Genomic DNA, 25,447 nt, shown 5'->3' on the forward strand with positions numbered 1-25,447 from the left:
CCTACTCCCTGCCTCATTCTCTTCCTCAGAGGCAGGTCTGTGGCTTGGCCTGGAGTTGCCTAGACTGAGAGAGCACTGCAGCTATGGGACAGACCACATAGCTAAAACCCGGCGGGCCATAGGGCCTCGCGGAGGCGGCCCCAACAGGCGGACCAGGCTCCCTAAACCTCCAGACGTTCCTAGCCTGTTGCTTATTCATTCACAGTGGGAAAGCGCCAGCCGAGCGGTCAGCCAGTGTGCGGCTGACCATGTAAGGCCCCCAGGCGGTCCTGCCTGCCCGTGCCCTGCGGAAAGCCTCCTGCGGCCTTGGGCACCGCCCCTGCCCTGCCCTGCCCCCTTGGCCTCGAAATGCTGTCATCGGAGGAGCCGTCCCGCTCGGGACAAGGCCAGGATGGACAAAGCTAGAGCTTGGGCAGGCAAGGAGCCGTCCTGTCCTCGAGGCCGTGGGAAGAGAAGCACGCACCGGGGCCCACTCCTGAGAGCCTCTCTGCCCACCAGGCCACTGCAGAGGGGCCACCATGGCTCTGGCCCAAGCCGGCAGGCAGCTGGTGACCCTGGTGTGGGGCGCCTGCCTGTGCGCCCTGGTGCACGGACAGCAAGCACAACCAAGACAGGGCTCGGACCCGGGGCGCTGGCGGCAGCTGATCCAGTGGGAGAACAATGGGCAGGTGTATAGCCTACTCAACTCGGGCTCCGAGTACGTGCCTGCAGGGCCTCAACGAGCCGAGAGTAGCTCCCGGGTACTGCTGGCGGGCGCACCCCAAACTTCGCACCGGCGCAGCCAGGGGGGGCTCCGGCGTCGGCAAGCGCCGTCCCTGCCCCTGCCAGGACGCGTGGGCTCGGACACTGTGCGCGGCCAAACGCGGCACCCCTTCGGCTTCGGCCAGGTGCCCGACAACTGGCGCGAGGTGGCCGTCGGGGACAGCACCGGCATGGCCAGGGCCCGCACCTCCGTCTCCCAGCAACGGCACGGGGGCTCCGCCTCCTCCTCGGTCTCGGCCTCGGCCTCGGCCTTCGCCAGCACCTACCGCCAGCCGTCCTCCTACCCGCAGCAGTTCCCCTTCCCTCAGGCGCCCTTCGTGAGCCAGTACGAGAACTACGACCCCGCGTCGCGGACCTACGACCAGGGCTACGTGTACTACCGCGGTGCTGGAGGCGGCATGGGCGCGGGGGCGGCGGCCGTGGCCTCGGCGGGGGTCATCTACCCTTTCCAGCCACGGGCGCGCTACGAGGACTACGGCGGCACCGAGGAGCAGCCCGAGTACCCGGCCCAGGGCTTCTATCCAGCCCCGGAGAGGCCCTATGCGCCGCAGCCGCAGCCGCAGCCTCAGCCCTCCGACGGCCTCGATCGCCGCTATTCGCACAGCCTGTACAACGAAGGCACAGCGGGCTTCGAGCAGGCCTACCCCGACCCCAGCACCGATGCGGCACAGACTCCCAACGGCGCGGGCGGCGCCTATGCCGGCGATCCCCGCCTCGGCTGGTACCCGCCCTACGCCGCCAACGTGCCGCCCGAGGCCTACGTCCCGCCGCGTGCAGTGGAGCCGCAGCCCCCGTTCCGCGTGCTGGAGCCGCCCTACCTGCCGGTGCGCAGCTCCGACGCGCCCCCACCGGGTGGGGAGCGGAACGGCGCGCAGCAGGGCCGTCTCAGTGTGGGTAGTGTGTACAGACCCAACCAGAATGGTCGCGGTGAGTACCGTCCCCATGCGCCTCGGCCGGAAATGATATTCGGGTCACTGGTCAACGCTTCCCCCCACCCCAGGGGTACAGACTCCTGCATTCCTTACCAAGGGCCTCCCTGCTGAGCAAAGCCTCTGTAGCCAACACCTCCACTGTGCCTGTCTCCCAGCCTACCCGGAATCAACCCATTATCTAGCGTGGCTAATGGCCTGCCAGGCAGGTATGGGCTTTGACCCTAGCTTTCAGGTAGTGGGTGAAAGGACTAGCCAGGCTTTAGGAAGAAGCGCCTTACAAACCTGCCTGGGGTCACCTGAGGACAAAGGGAAAGAGCCCTTCTCCCAGTCTCTTTCCCCCCATTAGGGCATTTCCTAACCCCCTTGGAGCTGCCCCAAGCTGGTGCACAGAGTTGGGCAAAGGAGGATGGGAACCTTGGATCTTTAAGGTCAGAAGGCATCTGGAGGTGCAGAGTATTCCCCATTCCTGGGTCTATGTGAACTAGCCCTGGGTAAGTAGGCGGTCAGAGAGCAGCCCTTACCCAGGCATGACTTGGAGACCTTGTAGGGGTGACTACAAGACTGGGATGCCAGAGTCCAGTGAGGCACTGGTCTGGGCACACAATTTAAGTGGGCACTGAAATAACCGAGTGATGAAGATAAGTAATATTTCAGTGCATTCAAAATACCCCCAAAATCTGTTAAGAATAAATATGTTCAGATTTTAAATAGAGTCAGTAATGGTTCCATAATAAGCCTGAGGCAAACTGAAAAATCAGTATGGGCCTTGTTATTTGAAATTTGAATACTTGTATATTTTTTCATCACAGATTTTTGCGTTATTTTTACTTTCTAAATATTATATTAAATATTACTTATCTTAGGCACTGAGTTTTTTTGGTGTCTCCTGAAGCATAACCCGGGCCAGTGTCCCACTTTAATCCTGGCTCTGAGGGAGAGTTCCAGGAAGTGTCTGTGGACAGGCCACCCTCTAACTTTCCCAAGGGGTGAAGATGTGACCTATTCTTGGGAAGGCCAGGTCATCTACATGTGAGGGCTCCGGGTGGGCCAGTCTTCTTCTTCCAGATGGGCAGCTTCCACATGTGCTGTTACTATGACAAGGACCAACTGTTGTTGGGTCTGGCTAGGGCTGGATGACCATTAAGCCCATCCTCTGCTGTCCTAGAATCTCCTTGCTGCTGTTCTCCCTGCAGGGCTGTCTGCTCTCTGGTCAAGGTTTCTACTCAGTTCCTGATGTACAAACACAGACCACCGTGAGGTTCATTTCCTCTGCCCACAATTCTCTGCTCCCTACCAGGCTGAGTCTAAGTGACCCAAGGGTGCTGGTGCCCAGCTTCAGCCTTGCTCCTCAGCCTCTGTCAGCACGGGGCTGTCTCCAGTCAAGATGGCCTCAGTGAAGGACTTCTGTTGAGGGTTTACTGTAGTCGAAGGCAGGGGAGCACCCACTCTGTCATAGCCACAGTTCAGCCTTGAGCCTTGAAAACAGCAGGAGCTAGGGATGAATCAGGCAAAAAGGGATGTGCTTCTATGATGTGCCTCCAGATCCTCACCAGCTTGCCGCTGCCTGCTGCAGGGCCTATTATAGCTTTGTGCTGACTGCCCCCAAGGAGCCCCTTGGAGGAGAGGATGTTTTACCTTTCAAGTGCTTGACTTTTGTGGCTGCTTTTCTTAGAATGCAAGACCTCAATGCACAGCTCAGCCAGCAGGGCCTCACCTCTAGGCCCAGGAGAAAACAGAGGCCTCAAATGCCACAAGACTGGCAAAGGCAGGCCTGGGATTGCACATCTGGGCCTCAAGCCAGTGAGTTTTCTAGGGCCCCTCTGTGGCTTGTGGATTCCCAAGGTTCAGAAGAGGATGGGACAAGGCAGGGCCATAGCTGGGGTGAGGTGCTTGATACCCGGAAAGGCCTCTGGACACTGGCACTGAGTCCCATAGTTAATTTTGAGTCAAAGATATTTCTTCCCTGAAGACTATATTCTTAAGATGAGCAGGCTGATTTGTATCAAATCGAAGCTCTGCCCTGCTAAGAACAGCAAAGGGGACATGTTGGTGGGAACAGGGGCTGTGGCAGTCCAGAGGAGGGGCCCCCTCAGCCAGGAGGAGCACCCACTCTGTCATATCCGTAACGCAGCCCTGAGTTGGGTTCTGAATCCCACTTTGAAAACCACAGGAGCTGGAGCTGAGAGTGATCAGATGAGGGGGAGGGGGCTTCTGTGATGTAACGCCAAGTGGCTCTACTCCAGAAATTCAGAGCCGAGTTCTCAGAGGAGGAGGTGTCTAAGCACTACTCAGGGGATGGTGGTTAATATCTTCCAAGTGCCCCCTCCCTAACCTTGAGGGGATAGCATATGAGGATAGAGTTGAGGTACAGGCTAATTTCGGGCCCAAAAAGAGGCCAGAGAGGGGGCCATTAGTCTCCCCCACTATTGGTTCCTCTCTCCCCACCCTGCTAGACTTGGACCATGGAAAATCCCAGCCCAGTGAAGTCCAAGCCTTGTACTTGAGATCAGCCCCCCAGGCCTGGTGTGGGAGCCCAGGGCAGATTCTCAGAGACTGACTTCATCCCTCCTGGCCACACACCCAGGGGTCTGAGGCCCAGTGTTGGCAGCCTTTGCTCATATGTGGGCGTGGATGTGTCCTTACAACACCAAACACATGTGAGCACCGCCCACATCCCTTTATGTATGTGTGGATTCCAAGTGTCCATTCTGAGCTGAGTTTCTGACCCAGCAGCCTGGCCCCTGTTGCTTCCCACCCTGGACGATGGGCTGCCCAAAGCCTCAGGCAGTACCATCGTCTCCAATTCTGAAGCATGCTAGGAAGGGGAGAGGGGAGAAAAACAAAGGCCCAGAGAGGCTCACATTCCACAGCCAGCTCTCAAAGCACATCCACTCAGAGAGGCCTGGGGAGTAGCTGGCTATCTTCTAGGGCTTCTGGGTCCCTTATACTGTCCTAACTCCCATGTGACCTCTCCTGAGATTGCTGCCAGGTCCCTCTCCCCCAGCATCCTTGCTCTAGCTCCTCCTTCCCACAGCCTCAGATTCTGAGATGGTGGTCTCAGTGCTGAGATGCCCCCAGCTTCAGAAGATCCTAGTTCTAACTCTCCCAGAGCCTCCCCCTTTCTACCTAGACCTGTCTCACAGGCTTAGATGAAAGAAATACAGAACAAGCTGGCTGGCTGGCTAGACTCTCAGGTCATCCCTGATGGCTATGCCAGCCTTGCCTGGCATGTCACTCACTCCTATCTTAACATGACTGATTGGATACTTCCACCTAGCACCTCCTTTCCTCCTTCTCTTTCTCAGACCTCCACAGCCCCCATAGGAACTTTGCTGCTCCGGAGCCTACATGTTCACCTGGACCCACCTTAGGTAGTCCTGTCTCCATACAGCCTGAGACCTTCTGTCCCTAAGAGTAGCTCTTCCTGTCCCTACCCCCACTGGTTAGGTCTCTAGTTCACCTGGGGCAGATTCTTTGATTCTCCAGCCTGCCTTCCCCTCTAGGGTCTCGGCTCTCAAGACTTGGAGTAGATGCAGAAAAGGGCAGAAACAAGCCTCCACCCACTAAGCTTTTGGAGTTAGAGCCTTAAGGCAGGGATGGAGTGCAGACCAGCCCCTATTGGGCTTTATGGCCTAAATGTGGGATTCCAGGATTTCATCCATTCCTACAAGCTCTTAGTGACACAAGTTATAGGCCTTACTTAGGGAGATAAGAAGATGGAGCCTAGTTAGATGGAAAGTGGGGTGCAGCTGAGTCAGAATTCCAAGAATCAATATTCCCTGCTTTGCCCCAAGAGCCAGAGGAAGCAGGACAGGACCCTTGCCCCTCTGCCAACTTCTGCCTTTCCAGTCTTCAGCCTTCCTCTGCATTCATTGGTGAGATATAGGCTCCTAGTGACTTCTCATATTTTCTCCTTTAATCCCCAGGTTTCTGATAGGTAGGGTTAATTGTTCTATTTCATAAATAGGATGAAGGGCTCACTTGCTGACTTTTGGTAGTGAACCCAGGACTTGAGTCCATGTGATTCTCATCCTGCTAGCATCAATCCTAGCTAACGTTGATACATTGTTTTCCCCCTGTATTATTGTATATTGTGCACACCTCATTTATTCACTCATTCATTTGATCATGTACTTATTCAATGGCTATTTAGGTACTATAGGTCAGGCACTGGTTGTGACGTAGGTCAGTCATTGTAGAGTGCAACCTTATCATGACTGGATTTAACAAACACTTGCACAGTGATTGCCAAATCCCTATCACTGTTCTTAGCTTACAACTCAAATCATTTCATCCCTACGACAACACCCTACAAGGTGGGCATGCCTGCAGGTAAGGAAACAGGGACCCAGAGAGATTCAGTGACTTTGCTAGAGCCAGAACCACAGCTCAGCACTCCTCCTTCCCTCCCTAAAGTCTCAGTTGCTCCTTCAGAGAACAATGGAGTCTCCAGTCTCCAGGCTGAGAAAGTTGTAGAGGGCCAAACAAGTGAGCAGCAACAAGAAAGGGGTGTGGGCGTCTGAGGGAAGAAGCTGGATTCTGGGCAGCCTCCTCACAGACAGACTTCCTGTCCCCTGGTTCACCATCCTCTCTCATGGCCTCTCCTTCCCTGCCCTTAGCCTGAACTGCTCTATGGAGAGATATTGCCCTTGTTTAAACAGACATAGTAAAGGTAGCTGCCACTGCTTAGAAATGAGTTATGCTCTGCCAAGCACTTTCCTCCCTTTTTCTCTTGTAATCTACCCAACAATCTTAGGTGACAGTGTTATCATCCCCACTTTACACATGAGGAAACTGAGGCTCAGAGAAGCCAAGCCCGCAGAGTTATGAGCAGCCAAGCTGGATCTAGTTAGAGTGTCCAGTGCCCCTGGTCTATCCTTCAGGGAAGTGTTTTACAGTGCCACCTGACTTTGTTCAGTGACTCTGTCAAAACCTCCCTAAGAAAATAATGTTGTTGTTTTTGCCCTCTTGTTGCCACACCACCTCACAATTCATCAGGGCTGGTAACAGACTTAGAGCTGGGCTTGGGAGGGCCACTAACGCCTTTGCTGGCACCAGGCTACTGCTGTCGCCCTCCTTCTTTCTCTTGATAACCCCCCCATCTTTATTTCCTTTGGTCTCAGAAGGGGGACCTCTCCCCAGGAGTGCCCAGCTGGAGTCCACCCCACTTTCCTTCTAAGCCAAGAACACATGGAAAACTCCCCAGGCTGTGGCTAGAATGGGCCAGAGAGGAAGGGAACAAGGAGGCAAAGAAGTCCAGCCAGGCAGCCCACACCTGCTTCCAATTCCTGTGCCCGACATTCCAAGAGCAGCAGTGGGGGCAGAGCATTGTAAGGAGGGGCTCAACCTTGTTCCAGCCCCTGGCCTGGACCTAACTGCCTCCTCCCCACCACAGCTGGACCCAGGGGCCTTTTGTGTGAGTTCAGGATTGCAGGGTAAGGGCTGAGCCTTGGTCCCTTGCCCCTCTCCGTTGTGATGAGCACCCAGAAATTGGGCATCTCACCATTTACCAGGAAGTGGGGAAGGAGTTAGAATGCCAGGCAGGAAGTAGAGTCCCTGGAGGCCTGTGCCCTCAAACCTTAGGAGACAATTCACCCTTCTCCCTGCTCGTGGTCCATCTGAACCCATGGATTTGCCAACCCCAGAGTAAAAGGGTTTTGGAAACTAATGCCAGCTCTGCTTGATAATGAAGAGGGGCCTACACAAGGCAGGCGATGCCAAAGACTTTGCGGGTATAGACATGGGGGCAGGGAGTTCAGCAGCACTCTAGACCCATTCCTATCCTCTCTGGTTCTCAGGCAAGCTGCCAGAAACCAGGCACCTGGCATAATTTGACCAGATCCCAGCTCCTACTGTGCACCAATTTGGCAGCTGGATGCAGACAAAGAACAGAGCCACTCCTAAACTCAAAGCCCTTAGGCACTCCTTTTTGACTGAGAAGGGCAGATAGCATCTCATGAGGACATCCAGTCATTCAGCAGGTATGTTAGTGCTTTGCTGTGTACTGAGCACCCCAGCTAGGAACACATTAGTGAAAAGAAACATGAAACCCTTGCCCTTGTGGATCTTGTATTGTCACATATAAACATAATACATAGGTAGAGTGGTAGGTGCTGTGGATAAAATAGAGGTAACTAAGGAGATCAGGAGTTGGGAGAAGGAAGGTCACAGAGTTGACCACAGCAGGCCTCGGGAAGGTAGCATCTGAACAAAAACTTGGAGAAGGCATATGAGTGAGCCGTGCAGTACCGACAGGGGAAGTAGCCAGTACAAAGGCCCAGAAGAAGGAATTCCCTGGGGATTGTCAGGTATGCCCCAGTGTGGTTAAGATTGTGTGAAGTGGATAGAGAGATAAAATAGGATACTGACAGAGAGGTAGCAGGGCTCAGATCACAGAAGATATTTGGGGCCTCTGTGAAGACTTTGGCTTTATTCTCTGTACTAGGAAGCCACTGCAGCCTGAGAGCTGAGCAGTGAATTTTAAATGGGCCTGTGCTGGAAAAGTACAGTTAGAAAGTTAGGCAGGAAAGTGTGCACTACAAGGTGGAGCAGGGTGTTGAGAGAGAAAGTCAAGACTGACAAAGGTGGCCAGAGAGATGGCTCAGCAATTAAGAGCACTGGCTGCTCTTACGGAGTACTGGGTTTGGTTCCCAGTATCCATATGGTGGCTAACAACAGTTCTAAGGAATCAGACGCCTTCTTCTGGCCTCCATGGGCATTGTATGCATTTACATGCATGTAGGCAAAACATTCCTGCACATAAAATTAAAATAAATCAAAAAAAAATTTTTAAGGCCAGGCATGGCACACATAGTCCCAGCACTTGGGAGGCAGAGGCAGGCAGATAGATCTCTGTGAGTTCAAGGCCAGCCTGGTCTACATAGTGAGTTGCAGGCCAGCTGGGGCTACAGAGAGATCCTGTTTCAAAAGACCAAAAAAATGTTTTTAGAAGACAGAGTGGGCTCTGTCCCCCTGTATGGACAAAATCAACTGTGAGAATGGGGGCGAGGTATGCACGTATAGCAGAGAATTCCAGAACAAGGGCATATTGAGATCAGGGTCTAGAGGTATACAAGGTCAAGGTGTACTCCTAAGCAGCTGCCTACTGATGCTTAAAGTTAAGAAAACTTTTGCTACGATCCTGAGACATCTAGGTACCATTCTGTAGGCAGTTGGGAGCCAATGAAGGTTCCAGACCTGGCTTTGTGGCCATCATAGCCCGTTTGCCCAAGCTGGAATTTCCCCTTTACCATGGGGCAAAGTGGCTTCTGCAATCACCTTGCCTGTGTGCTCCCAAGAGCAGGTGTAGCACCTCCGGGCCGGTGCTGACAACTTAATGTTCTGATTATTAGCTAATCATTTCCTGGGTTTGGAATTGCCAGCTCTGCCCTGCTCTGGCTCAGCTTTATTCAAGGCTGAGCTCTGCAGAGCTTTCTGTTTTCCCCACCTAGGGGCTCCTCTGGAGTCTGGCTGTTCTCACTCACCAAAACATCCCTCTCAGCACATATTTCACAACCAGCTGATGGGTTCCTGCTGGACTGTGTTTATCCTCTAGCCCTGGGCTCAAGAGATTAGGACTGTGTTGCATTCCATTTCCCATCCTCCTAGAGCCATGGCAGCAGGGGACTTAGGGGAGACAGAGGCCATGGGAAGGTTGTTGAGCCTACGAAACAGGCAAAGCCAGGGGAAAACAGGTGAGGTGTAGACATCTACAAGCACACACACGCTGAGCAGAAGGGAACCGATTTCTAATGAGGCAGGAAGGATTTGGGTCAGCTGGTGGGAGAATTTCCCGACTGCTGAAGCATACATGGGTTGCTGAGGTGGTGAAAGCTCTCCGGTTCTTGCTCAAGGCTGGGGAATGGACTAAATAACTCTGAAAAAGTATTTTGACCTCTAAATGTTTATGAATCCATCTAACCTGTGCTCAGTGGCCAATTGGTCCTGGGAAAGGAAACAGTCTCAGATAGAGGAAGAGGCCAGCACACTCACTGAGAAGATCAACACAGAGGTAAATTTGCCTCTGGATCTTGCCCACCAAAAGCCACACCTAGATCCTGCCCAGGAAGATCTTTTGACACTGTCCTCAGGAGGCTAGCATGGGAGTAGTTCAGCAGCACCAGACCCAGCCTAGAACAGAAGGATAGGGTGGCCTTTTCCTGAGCCCATTGGCTGCAAGTGTCAGTGTGGTTGATCTCTGTCTGGAGTCCTGGCTGCTACAGAGGACTCTGGAGGCAGAGCTAGAATGCAGGGTGCTTAGCCCTTTCCCTCTGCTGGGTCTTCACTACCTTGGTCTGGGGGTAACCATGGTAGGACCAGCAGCTCATTACCTGCCTACAGAATGGCCTTGGGGCCTTGTCCACTTATTCTCCACCCTTCCCCTATCTCAGTCCTGGCCTTTGGTCATCTTAGGGGTTCTTGCTGTCCTCTGACTCAGTATTCCCAGGCTGGCCCAGTGTTATTCTAGCCCAGGCTGTGGCCAGCATATTCCTTCCTAGGGAAGAGTGAGCACTGGGGGCTGGTACAGGCCTCCAGGTTTGGGGAATGTGGTGGTGCGGTGGGGGGGATCCAAGATGACACATGAAGGCAGAGAGGATTGAAGAGGGCCACATGCAAGTCTGCAACAGGAGGGGCACAGCCCAGCCAGCACAGTGATATGATGTACAGCCACCCTGAAGGGGTGGGGCAGAGCAAGGCACAGCCTTTGGGCACTCTGACCCACATCTAACCTGTGACACTGAGACTTAGGGGAGGGGTGGCTGAGCAAGGCTGCAAGTCTTCTGTGGATTCAGAAGAGACCTGGACATGGTGTGTTTACCAGGCCCAGGAAGATATGTCAAACCATCCAGTGTGGCATGTACATGGAACAGGGGTCAGAGGCCACTCCCTCCCAGGAGTCTGGCTGGATGGGATGCTGAGAAGGTACTCTGTGGGGCCACTTTAAGCTGTACAAGGCATAAACTCTCTTAAAAGGTTTTAAAGGTTTACACTGACAGGGAAAAAAAAATCAGGACGAAGTATGGGTTTTGTTAAGACTCACTTGTGTTTTTCAAATACAGCCCCATCTGAAAACTGCACACAGGCTACACAGATCCAAAGGTGTTCCAGAACACCGCTGATGGTCAGGGCTAGAAGTGAAGGCCGAAAGGAAGATGAGGGGGGCTGGGCATAGTCGAGGGTTGGTGGCCAGTTTGCTCTGAACTAAGGCATGAGTCAGTTCCATTCTCTGTATTTATAAAAACATGAAAGTCTCATAGAAAAGTTCTTACCAGAACCCACATTTTTAGTCTCCAGGTCCAGGCTTGAGGGTTGAGTGACTCTGCATTTAGTGGAAAATACATCCCATCCCCTGCCTCAGAATTACACCCCTGTGACTGATGGTCCTCCTGTATATGATCCTTCTTGGGATGGGGTGTCATACTGGTTATACCTGGGCTTCACGCCACATCCACTCTCTGTTTTTACCCTAAAAGCTAGCAACAACAGACTAGACCCCCATGCTAGGCTTCCTTCATCTCCATTCCAACATCTCCCCCGACACCCAAGCCCCATGAAGGGGCCGAGAACCCAAGGTTGAGGGCCTGGCTGCTGATGGGAATGTCCCCTGGAAAAGCAGCCTAGAGAAGGACGCATTATTCCTTCCTGGAGAAACATACCAACTGAGGGAGGGGGCCTGCTGCTCCCTGGGACCTCAGCAAGGGGCCTAAGGGTGAGGTGGAGGACCTGGCATCAACTCTCAGGATAGTGAGAGCATGATAGGGGTGGGGCTCAGCTGAGGTGGGAGGAATTAGGCCAGTTACAGGGACCCTGGTGGTGATCAGAAGTGAGGAAAATGACAAAATCATGGTAAGAATGATTTCATGTAAGTACTAGAAAAGATAAAACTAATCTACAGGGATCCAAAATCCCTATCAGTGGTAGCTAGGATGGTAGAGGGGGGGCAGGTTTTCCAGTTCACTGTGGTAGTAGTTAATAGTTGCATACATTTATCAGAACTTGCCAAATTGTACCAAAAATCTGTGCCTTTATATATAGAACATACCTCAAAAAAAAGTTCATTTTGCCAGGTGTGGTGCTGCATGCCTTTAATCCTGGCACAGAAACAGGCAGATCTCTGTGCGTTCAAGGCCAGCCTAGAGTTCCAGGTCAGCTGGGGCTACAGGGAAACCCTGTCTCAAAACAAAAACAAAAACAAAAAACAGTTCACTTTTATAAAAAGAATGATGGAGGGGCTGAACATGGGATCACTTGGGACAGCCCTGACTCACAGTGTGCAAGTAGACAAGTTTATTGCCCACTCTGAGATTGCTTCCTCACACTTTCAGAGAAGTGTGTCCTGGTGTCTTAAAGAGATAGCTACACAGTTATGAATGTGGAACAGTCATACATTGGGGCACTAATCATTAAAGAAACTTGGTCAGCAGAGGCTGTGGACTTTGGACTGGTCAGTAACTCCTAATGCCAATGTCCTCTGCTAAGGATGAGTTGGATGCAGTTTCTGCCCTCAGGGACCACCCCCCCAACCCCAAGAAGGAAACCCACAGGGAAATATGAGGAACTCTAACTGCAGAACAGTCCCAGTGGGTAGTGAGGTAGGAGTGTATGCATCCCAGAATGTCACTACCAATCAGGAAAACCTTCCTGGAGCAAGAGACCAGGATCAGAGCTCAGACTGCCCTGCAGCTCCAAGCTGTACCTAGTCTCTTCTGTGTTGTAATCTATAGATATTATTTCCCTACAGCTCCTTGGTTCACACCAAACCTACCTCCTCCATTAGAATCAGAAAGGATGGCTGATGTCAAAGCAATTCCCTTTGAACGGTCTTTTAAGTGCATTGCTTTAGTGTATCTAGGGAGAGACTGGGAACAGTAACACTGACATACGGAATTGTTGATAGATCAACAATTGTCTGTAAACAAAATCAGGGCTTGGTGTATCATGAGAGTCAAAGCTTAGTGAGTGACCATGGTTGGGGCTCAGTATAGACCAGGATCAGGTCTCAGTGTGTGATAAGGGTCAGAGCTAAGTGTATGACCAGGATCCGAACTTGAGTATATGATGAAGATCAAGGTTCAGTGAGTGATCAGAGCTCTGTGTGACCAGGACCAGGGCTCAGTGAGCAGAATCAGCACTCACTGTAGAACCTGGACCTATGTGGCCATAGGGCTCAGTCTATGACGAGGGTCAGACTCAATCAGAGACCAAGAACATCACTGGCCCCAAGTGCCTCTAGCCTCCATCTCTGGCTCTTCCAACTGTACCAAGCTGCTCAGCCAGCTCATGAAACAGCCTAGAGAGGAAGGGTCAGGCCAGCAAAGCTCTGTGGAACCATCTGTATAGTATTTATTGAAACCAGGCCTGGGGTGGGGGTGGCAGGCGATCTGGTGATGAATGCTGGCCCATGAGACCCAGCTGCCACACCCACCTATTGCTGAGGAGCTAGAGGGTGGGGAAATAGGACCCCCTTCTCTTTTCCTTACCCTTCTTTCAGAGGCTTCTGGGAACCAGAGAGGGAGAACCATCTCCCAGCTGGTTTGAGGTCCCAAGGGTCCCTTGGGAAATGACTGCAAACATTCCAAGGGGCTCCAGTCATAGAGTTGAGGCTGGCCAAGAAGTCCCCCATTCGCCAGGAGCCACCTCATCCTCACCCACCCTGTACTCTCAGCTTCCTCTCCATTCCAAGAAGGTGATATCACCCTGACTTCCTGGACCAAGCTGTCCCTGAGGCCCAGGCCCCAAAGAGAGTGGGTCCAAGGTCAGGGGCCGTGTGTGTGTGTGTGTGTGTGTGTGTGTGTGTGTGTACAGCTCTGTCAAAGGCTGTGATACCAGACTTCCCTTCTTCTGCCTCACAGTCAGGACCTGTAAGATAAGACAGACTGTCAGCAAGCAGGGACCCCACAAGCCCTCTGTAGCACTCCACCTTGCCTGCCCTTACCCTTTCCCACCCCACATGGTTGAGAAGAAGCTAAGAGGAACTTACTGCCTCTTTTCATCATTTACCAGAGTCCCTCAGGCCTGAGAGAAGAGAGGACTTAGAGGGCCCAGGTCACTCCCCTGTTAGCTGGCTATGGGACTAGAGTAAACCCTCCACCCCCATCCTTACCTATGTCCCCTCATTCTCAACATCAAGATCAGTCTGCCCATTGTGAGATGGGTATGTCTGGGCACCTATCATTTCTCCTTACTCCTGATAACTTTTGCTGGAATTCTTACTGGTAAGGGAAGGAAGGAAAGACCCTTGGCCCTGGTATAGCCTGGGGGACAAGTGGTCACCAAGACTGGAACAGTCTCTAGACTTCACCTAGACCTTGCAGGGGCAGGAGTCAGGCCCTCCCTCAGATTAGGCACCAGAGGTTTTCCACGGGGGAGGGCATGGACAGGTCTGGAAGCTGACAGCCAGAAGTGGTAGTGGGTGCCAGGAAGGACATATCCTGAGCAGCTCAGCTGGTACCAGGATGAGAATTCTGCTTTGTTGGCAACCTGCTCTAGGGAAGTGTTTCCTTCCTGCTCACGACCCCTGCCAATTAATATCCACCTGGCTTTGCCCATGATCCTTCTGGGGCCCACCACAGGCCAGAAGCCCAGTCTGTGCTGGTGGTCCTTGAATAACACTGACTGCAGAGGTGAGACAAGTGTCTTGGCTGGTGTGCAAAGGCTGGGGTGTGAGGACAGTGGGAGTGCCTGTCAGGGATTTACTAGTCCCCTTGGTCCTGCCAGGCCTTTGCTCATGCTATTTCACCTGCCAGACACCTTTCCCCTCTAGCTTCAGGGTCTTGCTCACATTCCCTCTCTTCTAGGAAATCTCAGTGGCTCTCACATCAAGCTATAGAGGCAACCACCTGCCACCAACCCCCTGAGCCCAAGGAGAATAGCCACAGGTGTCTGGGGTGAGGGGAGTGAGTCCCTGGGAACAGCAGTGGCCAGCCTAACCATTTTAGTGCCATGTTCTTCCTCTTTTCTACTCTCTCCAGGCCTCCCTGATTTGGTCCCAGACCCCAACTATGTGCAAGCATCCACGTATGTGCAGAGAGCCCATCTGTACTCTCTGCGCTGTGCTGCAGAGGAGAAGTGCCTGGCCAGGTAAGGAGCCGGGGATGAAGCAGAGGGTCTTGGGATAGTCCCTGGGAGTCACTCAATGCCTAACTAAGTGCTTTAGCCTCTCAGATCCTGCCACCCATCTATTAGTCTTGCCTACCTCAAAATGAAGAGAAGGGAAGAAGCCTATATATAGCACCACAAAGACCTTTCTACACTATGGTGTTTAATCTTTATACCAACCCTGACAGAATGTGCTGGCCCATCAGGAAACTGAGGCACAGTGAAGGGAACTAAAACCAATCATATTCGAATGACCAGTGTGGTCAATGTGGGAGCCAGGAAGTCCTACAGGAAGGGACAAGCTTCAGAGTGAGGACAGGTATGGCTTTGTCTGGCCCAGGCTATCTACCTATTCACAACAGGAAATGGGTAAGGCATGAGTAACAAAGGGGCCTCAGTTAGGCATTGTTCTAGAGAGAGGAGGAGACCGGGGCCTTGAGCCCAGGCAGTGAGCATACCCACTCTGCACATGATGATCCTGCCACCTGCAGAGCTTGCTTCCAGACTTATCAGCTCTTCACCTTCTGCTCAGCCTCTGTGCTTTGGGGCCATCTCCTTGTGCTAAGAGACCTAGTTAAAGGTGACGTTGACCTCCTATTCTTACACACATCAAGGCCAACAGCATTTTATTTTTTCTTTGCTCACTTTATCTTCTTACATTTTGAACTCTGTCTTTTGCCTTTTACCGCCTAGGAAACCCTTTGGAATGTCAACATTTACTCATTTCTAGACCTTCTAGTCCCCTGCCCCTCAGAGTAGCTGACCACAAGCTCTTATCTGTCTGTGGTAAGATAAAGAGCTTTCACCAACATGTAATACTCAATTTACTGCTTCTTCATTGAGAAAGTCTAATGTTAGAAAAGTAAAATGGAATGGTTGTGGTGGTGCATGTCTTTAAGTCCCGGTACTCAGGAGGCAGAGGCAGGCAGATCTCTGAGTTCCAAGCCAGCCAGGACTACACAATGAGATTCTATCTCAAGAAATAAATACATAATAATTAAATGAATAAAATGACACTAATGAGAGTGCTGGGTAGAGCAGACGATTTACATTCTGGTGCAAGTTCTTTAGCTCATCACAGATGGACTAAGTAGTCCCATTGCAGGGACCACACACAGAGGGCCACTCAATTGATCTGACTATTCAGGCCTTGTCTTGTGTCCCTTGTCCTTGGGAAGAGAGCGACCCATTTCTGCTGCCATTACTCCAGTGGTGAGCAGCTGAACCTCCATAGCAGCCTACCCAGTTCTGAATGGTTTTTTTCAAAGCCAAACTATCACTACTCTTCATGGAGCATCTCAAAGTGCTCAGCCCTGAGTTCCCAGATGGGTGAGAGGAGGAAGCCTGCCTTCTGCCCTGGAGAACCTCTCTAACTGGAGTAAGTGACCCCTTGTCCCAGGCCCTGATGGCAAAACCAAGCAAGCAACAGGAGTGGGGTGAAAGCCAGGATGCATAGCTCTGGGGCTGGGGCTGAGCAAGGTCAAGGAGGGAGGGGCCTACAGGGCTGTGGCCTCCAGGGAGGCTGGGTACTGGATTACAGACCCAGAAAGGCCTGCAGAGCTGGGGCCCTGCAGTGGGAGGAGGCTCCAAAATCATTTCAAGTGTGGGCTGGAGCTGGGGGCCAGGTCCCACACTGCAGGCTGAACCCAGAGTAGGGAAGAAGTTTGCTCCAAGTCTTGCCACGAGACTGTAGCCAAGCTGGGCCTAGAAGCTAGACCCTGCTGGTTTCCCACGATGTGCTGAGCTGAACAACAGGGCAGGATTTCACTGAACAGGGAAGGAGGATGTTTTGTTTCAACCCAGACACAGACAGATTCCAAGCCTCCCCCAGACAAGGCCAAGGGCTGCATGTCCTGGCAGACAGGAGTCTGAGCCGCCTGCTCTCCAGACATACTCTCAGAAAGAGCTAATCCCCAACAGGCCACCTCTTGCCTCTGGCCTCACAATCCAGCCCCAAATGAGGCCAGCCAGGACAGCTGTCAGCGGTCAGCTGAGAAGGGGGAGCCGGCAGCCAGGCCTCCTGTTCCTTGCAAGCCTGTGTGTGTGTGCATGTGTGTGTGTGTGTGTGTGTGTGTGTGTGTGTGTCTTCTCGCTGTTGGTCTCTTTTCTCTTTCTTCCCTGCCTCAGTTGGGAATTTGGAGTAGCAAATAAAGAGAGCAGACACTCTACAGCAGAGCCAAGCTCCCTGAAGGGGAAGAGGCCCTGAAGACATGCCATCAGGGAGAGGTAACCTGGTCACACCTACACCAGCCCAGAGTGCGTGTGGCATCAGGATGTGCTGTGGGCAGGATTGTGAGAGCTCACAGACAAGTCAGGGTACCTCTAACTGGAGTAATCGGGGGAGACTTGCTGGAGGAGGGGACTTGAATTGGGCCTAGGAAGCTAAATGAGCTCTTGAGTTCTGGGTCATGCAAACAAAATGGGGGAAAGAGGGAAGACTGATAGGAAACAGCTTTTGGAGCTGGCACTCTGGCTCTATAGTGGAGCAGAAGAGCACATGGGAACAGGAAAGTGAGGTTTTAGCCTGAGGCTGGCTCAGGCCTGACTTTTAAATCCACACCCAAGACATGGCATACTTGGGTCACCGGTTAAAGCTCTGTCCAAAGGAAAGAAGAATTAAAACCTCTTGGTATAGCTGTTTGACTTTATTTTTATTTATTTTAATGTGTGTGTGCACGTTGTGTGTGTGTGTGTGTGTGTGTGTGTGTGTGTGTGTGCGTGCATGTGGAAGTCAAAGGACAGTCCTGCGGTCATCTTCAGGAATGCAGTCCACCTTCATTGAGACAGGGTCTCTCATTGGTACGGAAGTCATCGATTAGGCTAGCTGGTCAGCAAGCACCAGCGATCCTCCTGTCTGTCTCCCCAGCCCTGGCTTTACAAACACACACCACCACACTGTTTTTTTCTTTTCTTTAATATGTATGAGTGTTTTGCCTGCATGTATGAAAATGCACCACATGTATGCAATGCCCATGGAGACCAGAAGAGGACGTTGGAAGGAGCTGGAGTTCAGATAGTTGTTAGCCACAATATAGGTTCTGGGAACTGAACCCAGGTCCTCTGCAACAGAAGCCAGTGCTCTTAACTACTTAGCCATCTCTCCAATCCCCACACCTAGGTTCTGGGGACCAAACTCAGGTCCTTTGCTTGTGAGGCAAACTAAGTTCTCTTCCCAGCCTCAGGGATGTTTGTTTTTAAATGACCTTCCAAAGATTTTTATATGACCTTAACTTTCCCCAGGGTGGTGGTGGGTGCTGTCCCTAGCTGAGTTACCTGCAGGCATCAGGGGTCCTCAAACTTATGACCTGAGTCCATTGGCAGCTGCCAGTCACACATAGAAGGCCAGAGAGGAGGGGAAGCCAGGACCTGTGAAAGAGCCCAGAGCCTCATCAGTGTAGAGATCAGATGCCAGTGTCTTTGGGGCAAGAGGGGACTAAGAGGACAGTAGCCAGGGTCTGGGTTTGGGGGATCATAGTACCATTCCAGTCTCCTTGTCTGTCCCCACAGCACAGCCTATGCCCCTGAGGCCACCGATTATGACCTGCGGGTGCTGCTGCGCTTCCCCCAGCGCGTGAAGAACCAGGGCACAGCAGACTTCCTCCCCAACCGGCCACGCCACACCTGGGAGTGGCACAGCTGCCACCAGTGAGTGGAGCCCTGGCAAGCCTTTGCAACCCATACTATGCCAGGAGCTTTGGTGCCTTAGCCCCTACTTGCTAGTCCTCTGGGAGATGCAACTGCTGGTTTCCACCCTGGAGAGGTGCTGCCAGCCAGTGGTCCATCAGTGGGCAAATTCCTTGGGGGTTGCTCAGTGAAACTGGGTTGAAAGATGGACTGTTGGACTGTAGAGTGATGGGTCTCAGGAGGGAATAGAAATGTCTAGAACATAGGTCTTTGTCCACAGGAGACCAGAACAGGCAGAAGTCCAGAAAAGAAGTAATGATCTTGAGGCGGTGGTATTCTAGGTTGGCCTAGCACCACAGGTGCCACTCTATGAGACTCAGGATAGAAGGATCCAGTGGTCAGGAAGCTGTAACAAAAGATCATCTGGTCCATCTGAGGAGGGGGACCGGAGGGGAGGCCCCAGGGAAATGAGGCCCTCTTCTCTTTTTTTCCCCTAGACATTACCACAGCATGGATGAGTTCAGCCACTATGACTTGCTGGATGCATCTACGGGCAAGAAGGTGGCCGAGGGCCACAAGGCCAGCTTCTGTCTGGAGGACAGCACCTGTGACTTTGGCAACCTCAAGCGCTATGCATGCACCTCTCACACACAGGTTAGGCTAGCATGGCAGGGTGGGCACAGAAGTACAGGAAAGGGAGTGGCCAGCCAAGAGAAGGACAGGTAATTGCCAAGGCTGTGTCCTCTCAGCTCTGGTTGAAGTGAGGGTCTTCTTTCTAGTCCTGAGGCCACTAAAGGGCCCGGCAGGGACTTCCTTGGTTTGCCAAAGCCCCTTACTGCTTCATTCTAAGAAGTGTCTGTCTTGGAGAGAAAAGAACATTGTCACTCACTCTGGATAACATGATGACCCATTTACCTGAAGAGGGACAAACGTCTTCCTACCCCAGTCTATATCGCCATTGGTTCATCCACAAAACCTCCATATGTCCAGCCTGTCTTTTTACCTCTTCCCCCATCTCTGCCAAGCATCTACCACTCCACTTCATACCCCCACTGCCTACTGCATCTCCACCTTTTTTCTGGTTCATCCATCTAGTGGCTCAACGAAGCTCAGAGTCAACATGGGCCTAGATAGGGAAGAAGCAGGGAGGCAGAAGACACTGGACTGCTGCAGGTAGGCATGGGGTGGCTCTGAGATGCAACCTTTCCTCTTGTCCCTTTCCCCAGGGCCTGAGTCCAGGCTGCTATGACACATACAACGCAGACATCGACTGCCAGTGGATTGACATAACTGATGTGCAGCCTGGGAACTACATCCTCAAGGTGGGCCTCATGTTCTCTTCAACTTAATGCCTGTGTTCTGTGTCCGCCATTTCTTAAATACACAGCCCCTGGCTGTGTCCCCTCCTCCCCCAGCTGCTTAGCAGGGCTTCCATTTGCAACACTATCTGAGGTTCTTTTCCCCTTTGATAGTTCATGTCTCAAGAAGATGCAACTTCTCTTTCCTTAGAGACCCTAAGGAACCTTTAGCCCCACTTTAGTCACAGGGGAGGTGATGACACCATTCTCTCTGAAGCGACAAAGGGCCAGAGAGCCATGTGGCCCATCTTCCCATCTGTGGAAGAGCAGGCTCTCAACTCACACCTGTCAAGTACTAGGGCATCTGTGACTAAGAGTCCTTTCTAGCAGGAACCACTCCTACCACATAGAGTGATGTGAACTCACCCATCCCTTGTACAGGGACAAGTAGGAAAGTGTGCTACTGGCACACAGTCTAGCTTAGCACAGCCATGCAAACTGTACAGGCTCACGTCCTTGTGGCCTAATCCAGGGAAGTCAGATCTTAGCCTCAACATGGAAGCACAAAGTGAGGGTGGAAGTCACTCTGCTGGCTCTCCTAGACTTCCTCCACACCAAAGTTCAGCATGGGGAGAGCCATGGGAGATGGCTCTCTCCACAGAAAGATGGGCTGTTGGAGAGATGGCCCTCAAAACACAAGATGGAAGTGTGCTCCGTGTGAGCCACAGGTGTGTGAGCCCTGCCTGATCTCTCCATTCAGCTTTCATCAAACACTACTGAAGGTCCTCTGAGTTCCTGGCAGTGGGTAAACACCACATAAACAATAGTAGGTCATGCTGTGAAAAGCACACTACGATTTAAAAGTAACATTTGTTTCTTTTTTTTTTAAAGATAGGGTCTCCCTATAGCCCTAGATGGCCTAGAACTCACTATGTAAACCAGGCTGACCTCCATCTCACAGAGATCTGCCAGTCTCTGCCTCCTGAGTGCTGGGACTAAAGGCACGAACCATCACACTCCCACCTGGCTCCTTTCTATTTTAAAATTTTTTACTTTTAAAAATATTTTATTTTATTTTTTATGTGTATGAGTGTATTACCTGCATGTTTGTAAGTGCACCCATATCGTGCAATGCCCACAGAGGTCAGAAGAGGACATCAGAGTCCCCTGGAACTGGAGTTACGGGTGGTTGTTAGCCACCATGTGGGTGCTGGGAATTGAACCCAAGTCCTCTGCAAGAGCAGTCAGTGCTCGTAACCTCTGAGCCATCTCTCTAGCCCCGAATTTACTTTTTTGTTACTACAGATGGGGCCCCATCCATGCTAGGCAGGCATTCTATCTTCATCCAGCCTTAAATGTTCTGCAACCTCTGTTCCTAACTGACCTGTCACTATATGCCCCTTTCAGATAAAAAGCACAGGGCATACTTGGGCCATCTTCTCAATGAATGTTGGCTCCAGGGCAGGGCAAGCCACCTGACATTAGGCACTTGACACATATCACCTGCACAGGGATATGTAGTAAACAGCTGTGAGTGTTGAACTCAAGTAGACCAAGTGTTGACTCCCTGCTCTACCCCTTCCTACAGCATTCTCAGGCAGAACTGGTGTCTGACCCACAATGCCCTGTGCAGGATCCACTTAGAGCAGGCTCTGACTCAAGGGACACTTCTGACCTTCTGCAAAGTGTGTGTTTGTGTCTGTGTGCTGATGATGCTTTCTTGAACCACAGCTGCTCCTTTCCCATCTGTATCTCTCTGTCCCCAAGTCTCTTTGTCTCCCAGTCTGTCTCCATCTTCCTGCCTCCCTCTATGTCATCTCTCCACCACCTTTTCCTGTGACCCAGTGAAGCATAGCTTTCCTACTACACCCCGTTTCTCTGTTTCCTTCTCCAGGTGCATGTGAACCCCAAGTACATTGTTTTGGAGTCCGATTTTACCAACAACGTGGTGAGATGCAACATTCACTACACAGGTCGCTACGTTTCTACAACAAACTGCAAAATTGTCCAGTACGTGCTTGCCCCTCTGCCCCCCACCCCAGCCACCTTCTAACCTGGAGAAGAGGTGGGACCCCTTGAAATACCTAAGACATCTACACTTTGGGTCATTGATCGCCAAACACAACTATGGCTAGGTCCAGCAGGAGGAGCCTTGTCTGTGCCAGCTGAGTGTTCATGTTTGGTCTCGGGCTGTGGGGTATTACCCTGAGACCCAATCCTGTGGCTTCCTAAAATTTTCAAATGGAAACTGGTAGAAGACAGAGTAGTCTAGTTAAGTACATGAAATCCTAGTTTTATGGGCTCCTTGCTCTGTAACATTAGATACCCCCTTTCCTCTCAGAGCTACTTTTCTTAATGATAGTCACTTCTCACATAGGCTTGGGATGAGGACTTCGAGGAACCTGATGTTGGCATAATCAGGACCCTAGCACATAGTGGCACTCAGAGAGCAGTAGATTGGATTAAACAGTCCCAGATTAGGTGTAATTCTAGTTGGAGCGAATGTCTGTCCCACTATTACTATCATACAGGCAGATAATAAAATCTAGACCTGGGCTTTTGATACATGGCTGCTAGGCAGGGTCCTTAGCTCCTGCTATCCATGGCCAGTTGAACTCAGTCTTTCCCCTGATTCCCTCTATGAAGTACTTTGCAGAGGGACCCCGTGTTTACATGCTCACAACCCCCCTCTACCTCAAGTGAATTTAAGATTTTTTGTTGTTGTTCTTTTTGTTGTTGTTTTGTTTTTTGAGACAGGGTATCACTGTGTAGTTCTGGCTGGCCTGGAACTCACTATGTAGACCAGGTTGGCCTTGAACTCACAGAGATCAGCCTGCCTCTGTTTTCTGAGTGCTAGAATTAAAGGCGTGTGCTACCAAGCCCCTTTAAGGTGTTTGATTAGATCAAAGTAATACTTTTCCATTAAAAATGCCCTAGAGCTTTAAGTTTAATCCATTAACTGGAGTTATGAGTAGAGACTCCAAGTCCCAGATAGGCATTTCCCCCCAAAAGTATGTGCTTGTCCAGGGATGGCAGGTAGAAGAAATTAAGCCCTTAGGGTCAGGCCTCAGTGTGTGATCAGGGTCAGTCTCAGTATGTAAACAGGATCAGGACTTAGTGTGTGGTCAGTAGCAGGACCCATTGAATGACCAGGATCAGTACTCCTTATATGACAGAGTCATTGTATGACCAGGGTCAGGGCTCAGTGTGTGACCGGGATCAGGACTCAGTATGTAACAAAACCAAAGCTCAGTATGTGACCAGGATCAAGTCTCAGTGTGTGACCAGGATCAGGATGGAGGCTGTGGCCAGAGTCAGCCCATTTAGAGATAGCTCCTTCATCCACTAACCTAATTGTTACTCCCCCACATATACACACAGCCTTCATTTCAACACAGAGATGGGATTCCTCAGGAGTAGGACCAGACCCCCATTATCCAGGGCACAGCCAGGGTGTGGAATGACTGACTCCTACTCAACTGGCAGTTTGACCTTCACAGGCCTGAGTTTCCAGTACCTTCTTTCTCTTTAAGGCCCACCTCAGACATTCCACATGCATGGGCCACCTGAGGAATAAAGGGTTTCTGGGAAGTAGGGGTGCAAAGGAAGGAGGGGAAGGGAAAGGAAGGAAGGAGAGAGAGAGAGAGAGAGAGAGAGAGAGAGAGAGAGAGAGAGAGAAGCTTGAGGGGCTGAGCCATGGAAATCACTTGGAAGTGGAAATGGAGCTACAGGATTTAGTGTTTGCTCTACTCCCCCTTGTCTTTAGAGAGAGAGAGAGAGAGAGAGAGAGAGAGAGAGAGAGAGGAGGGTCATGAAGTAAGCAAAGGAGGCTCTGGGGCTAAGGGAGGCCAGGAGCCTGCACCCCCTTCTGGCCCCCATCTACTGCTGGCAGAAGGGCATCAGGATAGTATCTAGGGTCCCAGGGGTCCCATGTATACTGTTAGGACCCTCAGAGGGTAGACAGAGAAGGAGCTGGGCCTCCCTTGTGTTCCCTTAAGGCCCGTGGCTATGGAGGCCAAGGCTCTTCCTTCCTAGAGCTCTTTACATAAGTGCTTGGAAAGGCCCAGGTCTTATTAGAGTGTCCCCGTGACCCTAACCACAGGCAGGCTGCTGGGCCAGCATGCACAGGAAGCCGGATGGAGCGTTCCCAGAAAGGCCACGGGACTGACGCCTGTGGGTTTCCATCATGTTTCTGAAGAGGGGAAAGAAAACTTTTTCTTTCTTTTTAAGAAAAAAGGCGAGTTAGAAAAAACAAGCAGAAAAATATTTCCAGACAGTAGCAGCTGGAAAACAATCTGGGACTTGGGGCAGAGGGCAGGAAGCATGCTGAGACAGCGCCCTGAGGGGCAGGAGACCCTGAAAGCCCTCTTTGGAAGCTGGCTTGAGGGATCAGCCCCTTTGCCCTGAGCCCACAGGAGACCTTCATCTGACCTCCATTTCCTGGGGGAGATGGAGACCTGTGTCTGCCCTCCCACAAGGGACGGTATCTGTGGAAGGAAAGCCTGGTGGGGGAGGCTATGGGGCCCTACCTCGCAACTGCTGTGCCATTAACCAGCTCTCTTTCTTTCCTTAGATCCTGATCTCTGAGGGGAGAGACAACCAATATCTCTGCTTGCAAAGCAGGCCCTGCTCCCAGGCAGCCTCCCCCAAAAGTCCAATGCCCTAGCCCATGGGCAGGAGCAGCAGGATGCTAGGGGCGTCCCTCCCTGCCGGCCTCAGGGAGTGAAGGTGGAACGAAACCAAGGGACTCTGGATGCCAGGCCCCATTTTGTACCTAACTTTCCTGTACAACATCGTTTTGTCGGTTGTTTGTTTTTAAGTTTTATATTTTGGCCATCCCACACAGCAAGATTGCCCAGGTGCTGAATAAAACAAGGTTTTTCTATTCTGGAGCTCTGCACATGGCATGCTGGCCGGGTTGGCCACAGCTGGGTTGGGCTCAGGAGATGTCCTTGGGTTTTAGTCTCCTCATGAAATGTGGAAAGGGCAGCTGCCATTCCTGCCCACACCCCAGCGACCTGCAGGGCACCAAGCGCATCTGTCGTGGGAACACTGTGAGCTTTAGCCCGAGACCAAGCTGTGTTGCTGGGTAGAGGAGCCCCTCTCACTGAGTGAGGGCAGAGGTGGTAGGTGGCTCTGGCCCTGAGCCCCTCCTTAGTCTTCCACCCTTCACCGACCCTTCTTCCCTCCTCAGCCTATAGCCTCAGAACCCCACCCATCCTGGCTCTGGTTGCTCTCCTGAAGCCACCCACAGCAGTTGTGGTGCTGAGCACCCACGGGAGAATCCTAGCTCCTGAGAGAACTCATATAACTACACGGTGACAGGGTGCACTCTGTGCCTGGGCAAGCAGAGGAGTCTTAATGTAAGAGAAGGTCCCCTTTCCAAAGAGAAAGGGGATAGGCATTCCTAACAGAGGGAATTGTGTAGTAGTGAGATGAGCCTGGAGGCTGAAGGGAATAGGAGACGGAGCAAGACCCCCTTTCCTGTCCCAGTTGTGGTATCTGAGCAGTCCTGGACACAGGATTGGACCAAGGAGAAGTGGAAGGAGGGTATCAACCCATTTCCTCCCTTCCCACCAGCCCTTAGAGTTTCTCTCCACCCACATGCCCCTGCCACTTTCTTTCCCATCAGAGAACACTCATGAGAAAGGGAAAGAGACTTGGCCCAAGAACTAGGGGTCTGTGCCAGGTGTTCTCCTGGCATGAGTTTGGGCCAGGCATGCTATATCTCTG

General features: G+C 51.9%; 1 protein-coding gene across 1 annotated transcript; it reads left to right on the forward strand.

Annotated features, from left to right (window-relative positions):
* The first annotated feature begins 187 nt into the window (after positions 1 to 187).
* Loxl1 (lysyl oxidase like 1) lies at positions 188 to 24,606 on the forward strand. Its single transcript, XM_008836466.2, has 7 exons — positions 188 to 1,689; positions 14,666 to 14,774; positions 18,300 to 18,437; positions 18,914 to 19,070; positions 19,643 to 19,738; positions 21,609 to 21,724; positions 24,288 to 24,606. Exons 1-7 carry the CDS (start codon positions 519 to 521, stop codon positions 24,292 to 24,294), a joined length of 1,794 nt encoding a protein of 597 aa, XP_008834688.1. The 5' UTR covers positions 188 to 518; the 3' UTR covers positions 24,295 to 24,606.
* Positions 24,607 to 25,447: the final 841 nt, after the last annotated feature.

Source organism: Nannospalax galili, unplaced genomic scaffold (assembly GCF_000622305.1).
Source record: "Nannospalax galili isolate Female #2095 unplaced genomic scaffold, S.galili_v1.0 scaffold54, whole genome shotgun sequence".
In the NCBI taxonomy this organism is placed as follows: Eukaryota; Metazoa; Chordata; class Mammalia; order Rodentia; family Spalacidae; genus Nannospalax; species Nannospalax galili.